Genomic DNA, 12,082 nt, shown 5'->3' with positions numbered 1-12,082 from the left:
ATTATCAGAATATTTCGCGCAGCTACTGACATAAATTTTTCCAAGTCTTATTTATTTACGCATATCTTGATTAGGGTAAAAGCGCTTGCCTATCATACGTCTATTTCTTATAGCTTTCGTAGGAAAAATTGTTAAAGGCTGCGAAAGTATCCCTTTTTTTCTATTTTTATATGACATTTTTGCAGTATAAAAGCAATTGATATGAAAATGCAAATCTAGTTTACTTATGTATACCTTATTCCTTTCGCTTCTTTTTCAGTTTTAGCAATTTTGGCAAAGTCTGCAAGGGTATTAAAACTTCGGCTTCCCGAAGTTAGCTTCCGTCCTCGTTTTTTGTTAAGACAAGTATAAAGGTCTGATTTGTTTCTAGATTTAATTTTTTTGTATTTTGGAGGGAAAGCTATATTTCTACTTTTGGTTAAGGTTAAATAGTCTATTTCCAAGAAGCCTCGACCTCCAAAAATATATAATTTTTAAAGTATATTTAATATTTAAATTTCAGAGTATATGGATTTGGGAATCCTGATTAATACCAAATTCATCATAATTTGCAAAAAGTATTACTTAAGACTGTTTAAGACCGATATTTATTTTCCAATATAAGTTCTTGAACACAAAATATGTAAAATTTTGATGTTTAACATAAAACGGATTGCAACAAAAATTTTGCTTTTAAGCCCCCGTACAAAATCATTGATACGCCACTGCGTTAATGTGCAGTATGTACGCAGCATGTTCTCTTATCAAAGTCTTTAATTATTGTACCCGTTACTCTTACAGTATAGGGTATATTGTATTTGTTGAAAAGTATGTAACAAGTAGCAGGAAGCGTTTCCGACCCTAAAAAGTATATATATTCTTAATCAGGATCAATAGCCGAGTCGATTAAGCCATGCGAATGAAAGTCAAGATCTTGGAATCTATAAGAGCTAGAGATTTGGGATTTATGAAAATTCTAAGAGCGAGAAAACTGAAAGCATTGGGCAGCTCGCTCTCAGCTTGTGATGTTTGCAATGCATATCGGCGGTTTTTTTTAAATTGGTTAGCTGAGTTACGATTATCGTTTAATGTGTCTATATGTACATTGTGAAAAAGAACATATTTTTTTGAATATTTTGAAAGATAACATCCAAAATTCGACATATATAAGTATACATGTATTAAAAAAAAAGATAACATAACATACAATAAATGCGTCAGCATTTTTAAAATATGTACAAGGGCTCAACATCTCATTTCATTTCCCTACGACTTGTTGTGGGTTAAAGACGTCAAAGTCAAGCGCGCGTCTTAAAAAGATAATTCAAACATGTGTCGCCTCCTTTTACTAGTTTATATGACGTTAAAATACCAAAGTGAAGCTTTTAATTTTTCTCCGCATCCGAACCTGGTGATAAATTTCCCTAAGCTTCCAAAAACCCACTTGAAGCAGACGCGAAGCTCCTACTTTGGCTACTCGCTCGTCATCCGTCCCAACAGGTGAGGTTATTAGTTTCGAGCTGTGATTATTGTAAAATTTGATGCAGTGAATGTTTACCAATCAAAGATATTCAAATGATTAAGGCACATTCTAATTTTTATTTCGAAATCAAAATTGGAAAATAAAATGAATATTTATAAATCGTAGGTTTCTTTCTAGTAGTGTCCTGTTCACCGGTGACTGTTTTGTCAGTGTATACAGTTTGCGACAAATAAACTCAGAAACTGTTAATTTAATATTTTTCAATAAATTCCTTTTTTTGTACCGAAAAGATTAAAACAGTATTTATGTTCAAAAACCAAACCCAAACTGTATTGAAGTTTATAGATTTATGTAGCAGAAAGACCGATGTACCAACAAGACTTTAAATATTTTTTCGTTTCGGGGCTATAAAAAATAAATAATAAATTCTCTATCGATTTGAGGTCAATCGTTCGTTAGAAAATAATCAACATTGACTAATGCCAGGCACAGCGTCATTTATTTACCATAACCCTTAGTCGCAAAAGGTGATTCAGTTTTATATTTTATAATATTAATCTCATTTATTACTATTTTTATACCCTTGCAGAGGGTATTATAATTTTGGTCAAAAGTGTGCAACGCAGTGAAGGAGACATCTCCGACCCTATAAAGTATATATATTCTTGATCAGGATCACCTCCTGAGTTGATATAGCCATGTCCGTCTGTCCGTCTGTCTGTTTCTACGCGAACTAGTCTCTCAGTTTTAAAGATATCGAATTGAAACTTTGCACACACCCTTCTTTCCGTTGCACGCAGTATATAAGTCGGAACGGCCGGGATCGGCCGACTATATCCTATAGCTGCCATATAACTGAACGATCGGAAATGCCATAACATTGGTGTTTGTAAAGTTAGGAAGTTGGATTTTTTTATGGATTTTATATTTGGCCAATCAATCCGACCTACCAAATTTCATAAGGATCGGACGACTATATCCTATAGCTGCCATATAACTGATTGATCGGAAATGCCATAACTTTGGTGTTTGTTAGGTTAGGAAGTTGGATTTTTTTATGGATTTTATATTTGGCCAATCAATCCGACCTACCAAATTTCATAAGGATCGGCCGACTATATCCTATAGCTGCCATATAACTGAACGATTGGAAATGCCATAACTTTGGTGTTTTTAAAGTTAGGAAGTTGGGACTTTTTATGAGTATTAAGAATACATCATATGAATAATTTTGGAGAATATAATTTACAGAATATTCTGCAAGGGTATTTCAACTTCGGCTCCGCCCGAAGTTAGCTTTCCTTTCTTGTTTTCAATAATATAGCCAACAACCGCAAAAACACTTTTATGTTCGTTCTGATGATTAAATTAACTTCCCTTAGACTCATGTTTATTTTATGTCGTACCCTAAGCTCCCTTCCACCTTTCGATTCTCACAGAGTTTTTACCAAAAAAAGAAGCCCCGTGCGATCAATATGAATTTTGTTGTTCGGCTATTTTATGGAAAGAAACGTTCTGATCAGCCAATGCAATAAATTTGACTTTCTCAGCCACACTCAGTTGTTGTTTTTTCAGCATAAATGTTAAGGCGCCGTGAAAAAGTCGTGAATAAAGAGTTATAACTAAACATGAAAAATTAAGGAAACATTAACGAGTATCCCAAAAAAAAAATAGACTAGATAAACATAGGACATTACTAAAAGACCTTTTTGTGCGCTTTATCTGTAATCGTAGCATCATCGTAGGAGCTCCTCGGGCTCAATCCACATTGGACTCGCAGAAGACCATCAACGAGACTGGAGCGATTTACAGATGCTCCCTGTCTAGCGGATCCTGCAGCCCGTATGTCCTGGATCCCCTAGGTGATGTTAATGCGCCTGACAAAGGACTAACCTGGGACTCGGACCGCAAGGATTTCCAGTGGCTGGGCGGATCGATGGACGGTGGCACCGGCGATAAGGATAAGCTCATCGTGTGTGCCCCCCGGTTTTACACACCCACTCCTTTAAACTACCTCATGCACGGAGTCTGCTACTGGATACAGAACACAGTGACCGCAAATCCAGTGAACGTCTCTCGCATTTCTCCATTCCGCTCGAAAACCGAGCAGGTGAAAAACAATATCGTCATCTACTACATGGGCCAATTGGGACATAGTGCCCATGTAGCGAATGATGGCAATAACTCCCAGTTCCTGTTCGGAGCCCCAGGCATACGGAATTGGAAGGGATCAGTAGTCCGCTGCCGCCAGGACGGACCTGCACACTATGACGACCAGATCTTTGAGCCGTCGCGTCAGGCCTTTAACAATTACTTTGGCTACGCCTTGAGCTCCGGATACTTTAACAGCGACTCTCCATCCACCCTTCTCTACCTGACCTCGGCACCCAAAGCCAATTCCCTTTCCGGCGAGGTCTATATATTTGATTTTCAAGGAAGGTCAATCCGAAAGTTGCTTTGGTTGCGGGGTGAGCAGTTGGGCGAGTATTTCGGCTACTCCATTCTGGCGGAAGATCTCAATGGAGACGGAAAAACGGACATCATAATCTCAGCGCCGCTTCACGCGCTTAAAAATTCCTACGACACTGGTGCCATTTATGTTTTTATCAACAAGGGTTCAGTGAGTAATAAGAAACAAATCAGGGCTCAATTAAAAATGCCGCCATATCTTTGCAGCTCCACTTTGAACATACAATTGTGCGGTCACCACTGGGCAGCAAGGGCCGTTTCGGAACTACACTTACGCGTCTGGGTGATATCAATCAGGACGGATACAACGGTGGGTTATTTACTATTATTCATTCATCACCGGGAAACTAATACATATTATTATTATATGAACATTCTTCTTCTCTTTTAGACGTGGCCGTTGGAGCTCCCTTTGCCGCAAACGGATCGGTGTTCATCTACCTTGGCAGCGAACATGGATTGCGGGGACAGCCGAGTCAGCGACTGGATGCTCCTGCCCTACAACCTTCAGAGTACGGAGCACACATGTTCGGTCACGGCCTGTCCCGCGGATCGGACATTGATGGGAACGGATTCAACGACTTCGCCATAGGAGCCCCCAATGCGGAGGCCCTATACCTATATCGCGCCTATCCCGTCGTAAAAATATATGCAACAATTAAGACGGAATCGCGGGAAATAAAACAGGAGCAGGAAAAGGTGAAGATCACCGCCTGCTACAGACTGAGTACCACGTCAAAGAATAAGGATGTGCAGCAGCAGGAACTGGACATCCGGATAGCAGTCAACAAGCAGTTGCAGTGGGTTAAGTTGGCCCACACGCAGAGCAACCAGATAAACTTCAAGGCGATAGCGGGTCCTGCCGAGAAATGCCGTGACTTTGATATTCAAGTTCGCTACAGCGGGAAAATTTTTGCTGCCATCGATCTAGAGATGCAATACGAACTGTCCAAGAAGATTCCTGACTCCAGGGGTAAGCTTCAAAGTTTAGGTTTCTAACAAATAAGTTAATAATGAGGTCACCTTCGATAGAGTTTTGTGAAACCTGTGCGATCGTTGATCCGACGGACGCGAAGGTTTCCACGGAGAGGATCATCATCAGCATGGACTGTGCCTCCGATGTTTGTGTCGCTGATCTGCAGATGAGCAGCAAAAATGTGAGGTATGTATCAGTAATATAATATTTCTTGAGAAGGAGGTTTTTAAAAAAATATATCTTTGTCCAAGATAATATATCTAGATTTAAGAAAAAATATTTATTGATTCAATGTCTTATTTTCTATTTTTAAAAAGAAATCACCATTTATTTTCTTCAATTAGCCTTATTTTGATAGTAGATATTATTAATTATTTGTTAGAATTATAATTGATGACGTCCAATTTCAATTGTTGTAGCTCCACTTATATTTTGGGCAGTGCCGAAATCCTACATCTGAGTTATGACATAACCAACAAAGGGGAGACCGCCTACCTCCCCCAATTCAACGTGACCAGCACTTTCCACTTGGCTTTCGCTCAGATTCCTGGAAACTGCAAGGTCGCCGAAGCAGTCATGGTGTGCGACCTGAACGGCGGACGACCGCTGGCCAAAGGTGACAGCGACTCCCTCACCATCAGCTTCGATGGGAGCCAGCTCAGCGGAGAGTCACTGACCATCCTTGCAGAAGTGTTCAGTGCCGGAAACGAGAAGAATACCACAGACAACAAGCAGACCAACGTGATCAGCCTAAAGGAATTCACCGAGATTGATGCCAGCGGGTAAGATTTAATATAAATAGTAGAAATGACTGAAATCTTACTATTGTCAATACTTTTTAGCGTTCAGACAAACGATCAAATTGTTTTCAACCATTACCCTTACTCCGCGGAAGTCATGAACCATTACGAGATCAAGAGTCGCGGTCCCAGTATTATCGAACAGATAACTCTGTCCTTTTATATTCCCATAGCCTATAGGTCGACTGACCCCATAGCAATTACACCCTTAATTAATGTAAGCAGCTTGAATATTAAGGCCACCTACGATTCGCGTCAGTGGCCCATTCGGCTCTATGACCAGAATGGGATTCCCATGGAGAGCTCTATCCAGAGCGGACAGGACCACGACCAGACCACGACTCGAAAGCGAAGGGATCTCAATGGATTGCCTGCCAACCAAGAACAAATAGATAGCATTTTGAATGTAAAGACCCACGATCTGCCTGTGAATCGCACCATTGTTTTCAACTGCCAGGATAGCAACATGACGATCTGCGTCCAAGCCGAGATGAACATCCGATTGAGGCCTGATAAGCCTATTAATGTGAACATAAGCTTCTACGTGGATCTAAGTGAAGTGTCGGGTCCTTGGGAATACTTTGTCTTCCGAACCCATCTAGAGCTGCTTAAAAAGGGCGATCCCGCATCCAGTACGTTTGTGATTAATCGAAAGATCGAACCCAATGTGATATTCAAGCATCTTAAGGATGAACTTCCCATCTGGAAAATAATTTTGTCCTGCATCGGTGGTCTCCTGCTCCTTTCTGCTTTAACCTATGCTCTTTACAGGGTTCGTATGCGAGACATCAGAGAAGGATTTTCTTTTTCATTAATACTGTCTACCTTTTTAGCTCGGATTCTTTAAGCGCACCAAGAGGGACGAGCTGAAGAGGTTAGTTCGACAAAGTTATAGGCAGGAGGTTCCCGTCGACCAGGATTCGGATAGTCTCAACAGCGATACTCTGTCCAAAAGATATAGTACCTAAACACATCGATGAATCATTGGAAGCTCTACTTGAGTTTTACTTATAACTTTTTTAAGGGTTTAAGTTAGTTAGTTGTCCAGCTTTATACGTAGTGTTGATTTTAAAAACGGTTACATTTTCGCATAATAGCTTTTTATTTTATGTTTTCATGCATGCTTTAAAAGATGATTCATTTATTTTGGTTATAATTAACTATTTTAAGACTGTGCGATTTTGCTCAATTTACTAACTTTTCTTTCAAACATCTTTCTTAAATAAAATTATTTATTATTACTTTAAAAAAAACTACATAAAATAATATATTAAAATAGTTAACTCTATACGAAAATTTAAAAACTTTTTAAGAGTATATTAAAGTGGTAACGTATAACTGAAAACGTAATTTAGTTTTGACAGCGAGACCCAAGATGTTTCCTCTTTATTTTAAAGTGTTGACATTATTTTTTGGTATTAGCAGTAGCAAAGTTTTCAACTTTAAAGTTTTTAGTTGCGCCAGCCCTGGTTTGTTATCGATAGCCGCCAAGTGTCGATAGTCAGATCGCAGGTTTCCAGGTCTTATTTAACAAGTTTTCGAGGATTTCTTAATGAAAATGATTCGAAATCGCTTTGGCAACTTGTCGCGCGTCTCCGCCCAGCTGCAGCGCCATGTCCAGCAGATGTCCACGAACGCCGCAGCAGCTCCGGAGGAGGGAGCGGTCATTAATGAGTTCCGAACGGCGGTCACCAATCCCGGCGAGCACTCAGCGCTGCAGGTGGCCAAGTTCTACACCATTCCCGCGGAGCAGAAGAAGCAGATCTTTGCCGGCGGCGGCCTGCCCAAGCAGTACGAGCAGCAGATCAAGACCTTCACGGAGGCCTGTCTGATGGTACGGAATCCTGCCCTGGAACTGCTGCAGTACATTAAGGCCACCGACCTGACCAAGCCGGTGGTACGGTATGTGCTGTACGGAGAGAATGGCACCGGAAAAACCCTGTCAATGGCCCATGTGCTGCACTACGGGGCCCTCAACGACTTCCTGCTGGTCCACGTGCCCTGGGCGCCCAACTGGATGAAGCGGCCCAAGGAGGCTTCTAATGCTGCCGGCCAGGAGGGTATGATTGATCTGCCCTTCGACGCTGCAGCCTGGCTGGTGCACTTCAAGGCCCAGAACAGCCAGTTGCTCCAGCGGCTGCAGCTGAAAACGAGCAAGGAGTACGTGTGGAGCAAGCGCGAGAGCACGCCGGCTGGCTCCTCGCTCATCGAGCTGGTGGAGCACGGGATAGCACGCATCAAGTACGCCTCGGAGACCACGGCGGCGCTCATTGCTGAACTCAAACAGCTCTCCACCGCTGGCCAGTGCAAGGTGATGGTGGCCATCGATGGCTTCAACGCCTTCTTCCACCCGGTGACCCGCATTTTCTCTGATAACAAGCAGCTTGTGACTCCGGATCGGATCACGCTCACCCAGCCCTTCCTCGACATCACCAACTACGACTGGACGAATGGCGTGTGCATTCTGTCCGTGGACAAGATCGCCATGACCGAAGGCCATATGGACTCCCACATGCCGCGCTATCTGCTTGGTCAGGAGGGCTTCGAGCACCTGGATCCCTTCGTGCCCGTCCTCGTGGAGAATTACACGGACAAGGAGTTCCACAGCTACATCAACTACTATCTCGACCGCCACTGGATCAACAAGACGCCGCAGGGATTTGAGGAACAGCTGAAATTCATGAGCAACAAGAACCCCTACTCGTTGATGCAGTTGGTGAGGGCCTTGTAGAGTGTGGGATATCCTGTATTTGTAGGCCAATAAAGTTAATTCAAATGTTAAACACAGAACTGGTGATGGCTTTCTTGCAAACGAAATATGATAAATATTCATGCTATGGTAATAATAGGTTTTGAAACAGTTTAAACCCAATTTCTTGAAAATCTCCCCAGTTCTAACTTTTTTTCATTGCGCACGTGGAAAACATGGCGAATTCAAATTGGAAATTTATTTAACGATAATCAGCAATACATAATAATGCACTGTAAAATATATAGTTTCGTACTTTCACATATGTATATGTTAATGGGGTTTACATGCAGTTTTCAATGTTCGAAATCAAAACAGAATCGGATCGGTCTTAATTTTCGTGTGCTTTGTGGCTTCAAAAGCATTGTCAAAAAAGTTTAGCCAATGTCCATACGGATATGCAGGCAGCACTCTCTCTCTATTTATACGACTATATCTTAGGTTTCGTTCCGGTGTGGGTGTGGATAAACAAAATAATAACTAGGCTGCAATTAACATTTGTCGTCATATTCGTATGTATATTTGCATAATTTCTATTACAATTTTAGTTGCTTTTAACAACAATAACAATTATGTATGTTTGTATGTGTTTGCTTATTCTTCTCTGATCGGATGTGTTTGCTATGTCCGTTGCATTATCGTAGGCGAAGTCGGGGCTTCTGCGCCGATCTATGTGATAGATTCTCGTTTTCGTTTCTAATGTTCATTTGGTTTAAACTTTAAGGTTTTACGTAAATATGCTGATGCTTTGAATATACGTACGCGCGTGTGATCGTGTGGTGTTGCATATGCACTATGTGTTATAAATCATATCGCTTGTATATATGTACTTGTTATATATTATTCATGATCTTTTGCAGTTCGTTTTTCTGTCCTGGCGACGTAACAAATAAAAATAAAAAGCCTCCTCTTCTAAATGTAAACATAATACAAAATGCATTAAAACAAAAAATAAAATAAACTTAAACGCAGAGTTGGAAAAGCAAATGGATTAAGCGACTGCGGGGAGGATACGTATAAGTGTAAACATAAAAGAGATATATATATTCATTGATATAAATTAGATATTGATGAAATCTTTGCATGCGTCAGTGGTAAAATAAAAATGATAATATACGAAAAACAAAACAAGGACATCTGGCTCGAATGGGATCATCCCTGAATACATCCATTCGGTTTGGCCCGATCCAAAATCGAGGCGTTATATTCCTCCTCTCTCTCCTTTTTCGATCTCTCTTTTCCAAATGCTCGCAGGGAATTCACACGGATTCCAAAGTCCCAGATCGCAGACCCTCGTGATCCTTTAAACACAATCTTCGAGGAGTGCTTGCGTGGCTGTGGGTGGTGGGTGTTTGTCTGGTCGGTTGATTGGTTTTGGTTGGGTGGTGTTGTTCATGTTGAGGTGTTCGTCTGTTCCTCGGAGCATTCGACTACTTAGGCTAGTTTTCTTAAACATACATTTACTCATTCGTTTCGTTTTGGTTTTCACCCTGCCGAAATCTTGGTGAAATCAATGCATGACAAGTTTCCAATGTTCTCATAGTTACTACATCTACCTTTGGAGCAGTGTGTGGGTTTGGGTGTTTGAATGGGCATGGCGGATGGGCGTGAATACTTCCGGATGAGGCATTAATGATGGTGAGGAATAGTTGAACAAACAGCGAACGGCAGCGGGCGGTGCATCCTCCCATCTGTATTATTTCTTGACAAACTGATAGGGGGCAGCGGGACGGTAGCGCATATTGGGTGGCACAGCGCCGCCGATGCCACCGCCAGTGGTGGCCACGATGCTATTGGCCATGATCCCGCCACCGCCGGCATTACCCAGCCCGGCATTCCGACCATTGAAGCTGGCTGCACTGACGACCATTCCGGGCGGTGAGGCTCGCACAATCGCCTGTGGTGGCAAGGTGGTGTGCATGGCATTGCCTCGCTGGGCTGCTGTAAAAACGAAAATAGCATCTAGGAAGAATCGAACAAGAGCATCCAGACTCACCTGGCACATAGGGTTTTGGCTGGTGGTACGCATTGTTGTGTGAGCGAAAGTAGACAGTCTCCTCGTTGTGGCGATAGTGTGATTGTTGCTGAAACTTTTGTCTGTCGAGGAAATGGATATTTAGCTTGTCTGATAGAGGACATCCGATTGCGACCCACCTGTAGTTGCCGCCAGAGCGCTGGTTACCATTGCCGTTATTGCTGCCAGATCCAGCTGCTCCGCCATTTCCGTTTCCTCCACCACCACCGCCGCCTCCACCACCCCCTCCTCCGCCGCCACCACTGGCCGCTGCATTCGATTGCTGCTGCAGCTGACGAAGCGTAAGCTTCTTGGCCGCTTCCGGGTCCTCCATGAGTTCGCGGTACTGCTCCTGGCGAATATCGTCATGCTTGTCCGGCGTGAGATAGCGCCGGATTTCGGCCAGGGCGTAGGCCACGCGAGCGTACGCCTCGGCGGGCGGAGCAATGGTGGAGACCTCGACATGCAGCGGAAGATTCAGGTGGGCGTACTTGGCGTCCGCAGAGTTGCGCAGTTCCTCCTCGCGGGCGCGGTCCTTCATCGAAAATCGGCCTAGTATGACGATCTTGCACTGCGTCTCCTCCTGCAGGCGGCGCAGCGAGTTGCCCTTGGGGCCGAGCAATTTGCCCACATAGTTGAACTTCTTGTCCTTGATAGGCACATGCACCTTCTGGGACAACTTTATGGTGCGCTGCTGGTAGACGTCGGCATACTGGTCTCTCGTTGGGATGCGTCCGTTCAGCTGCACACGCTCCAGAGCTGCAAGCCGAAGAGGGAAATGTGCTAATTACCATGAAGTGACCCGGACAAATCAATTACCTTCGTCGATCAGCTTCACCGCCAGGGGGAAGTGGTTCTCCATGCGCGACCGCTCCGTCATGAGCTCCTGCATGTACTTCTGGACCGCTGGCGCCGGTTGGGCCTTCTCGCTGTCCGCATTGGCGTTGTGTTCGTTCTCGTGCTCCCCGTTGCTCGTTCCCCCACTACTGCCGGTGGCCACCACTCCGGCTCCTGACCCGGATCCGGATACTGGCCCGCCTCCTGCTCCGGCAGCCGTGGAAGCCACCGAGGAAGCGGATGGCCCTGGCACACGCAGTCCGTTCTCCGCCATTTGCCCTGCCTTCGGGATCGCTCTATCGTCCTGCAAAATTGCCGAGTCTCTAGTTTTCCGTGCGCGGATTGTGAGCGATCGCTTTTGCTGTCGTTTCGATTTGCTTGCCAAGTGTGCACACTCAGCCTTCCCAGTGGCCCTAATTTTTCTCTCTTTTTCCAAGTGTGTATTTTATTCGGACATTTACTATGTTAGCGGCGCGGTCCGGCAACTCCGGTCTCTTGGGCTGGCTCTCGTGCTTCAGCAGCGTGCTGTTCGGCGGCAATCGGTGGTGCTGTTAAGCGCAAATTGGTGTTATCGGAAGTGTAAGCTGATGATTTTAAAGTCGATAGGTTTGACCAGAGATGCCGAAGTGATGCGGGCCCAGCTATTTCAAGCCATAATTCGTAGTTTTCCCTAATTTTGTATTTTCAACGACATCAGTGTAATCTGTGCTATAATACATTGCATTTCTTTAAGGGTTTCATTATAATGTATATATTTTGAAAAATATTGTTGATT

The 12,082-nt window shown here is 43.5% G+C and overlaps 3 protein-coding genes across 4 annotated transcripts; 2 read left to right on the top strand and 1 right to left on the bottom strand.

The window, feature by feature from the left end:
- Nucleotides 1-1,336: 1,336 nt before the first annotated feature.
- On the top strand, nt 1,337-6,675 carry LOC108043476 (integrin alpha-PS3-like). The gene is made up of 8 exons (XM_017122199.2): nt 1,337-1,479; nt 3,197-4,082; nt 4,139-4,241; nt 4,323-4,904; nt 4,964-5,093; nt 5,327-5,689; nt 5,750-6,479; nt 6,541-6,675. The coding sequence occupies exons 1-8, from the start codon at nt 1,337-1,339 to the stop codon at nt 6,673-6,675; spliced, it is 3,072 nt and encodes a 1,023-aa protein (XP_016977688.2).
- A 523-nt stretch (nt 6,676-7,198) lies between these two features.
- Nucleotides 7,199-8,497, top strand: LOC108043478 (28S ribosomal protein S29, mitochondrial). Its single transcript, XM_017122203.1, has one exon. It carries the CDS (start codon nt 7,260-7,262, stop codon nt 8,436-8,438), a length of 1,179 nt encoding a protein of 392 aa, XP_016977692.1. The 5' UTR covers nt 7,199-7,259; the 3' UTR covers nt 8,439-8,497.
- A 132-nt stretch (nt 8,498-8,629) lies between these two features.
- Nucleotides 8,630-11,822, bottom strand: LOC108043477 (KH domain-containing, RNA-binding, signal transduction-associated protein 2). 2 transcript variants are annotated; one of them, XM_017122200.2, is made up of 4 exons: nt 11,290-11,822; nt 10,611-11,229; nt 10,453-10,553; nt 8,630-10,397 (listed from the first exon to the last, which is right to left on the bottom strand). In XM_017122200.2, exons 1-4 carry the CDS (start codon nt 11,579-11,581, stop codon nt 10,153-10,155), a joined length of 1,257 nt encoding a protein of 418 aa, XP_016977689.1. In that variant the 5' UTR covers nt 11,582-11,822; the 3' UTR covers nt 8,630-10,152. The 2 variants fall into 2 exon arrangements, with proteins under 2 accessions (XP_016977689.1, XP_016977691.1); XM_017122202.2 differs by having other exon boundaries at nt 8,630-10,394.
- Nucleotides 11,823-12,082: the final 260 nt, after the last annotated feature.

The sequence above is a fragment of the Drosophila rhopaloa genome, unplaced genomic scaffold (genome assembly GCF_018152115.1).
Source record: "Drosophila rhopaloa isolate 14029-0021.01 unplaced genomic scaffold, ASM1815211v1 contig_115, whole genome shotgun sequence".
Taxonomy (NCBI): domain Eukaryota; kingdom Metazoa; phylum Arthropoda; class Insecta; order Diptera; family Drosophilidae; genus Drosophila; species Drosophila rhopaloa.
The sequence above is the reverse complement of the archived record's forward strand: the minus strand, read 5'-3'. Positions and strand labels throughout refer to the sequence as shown.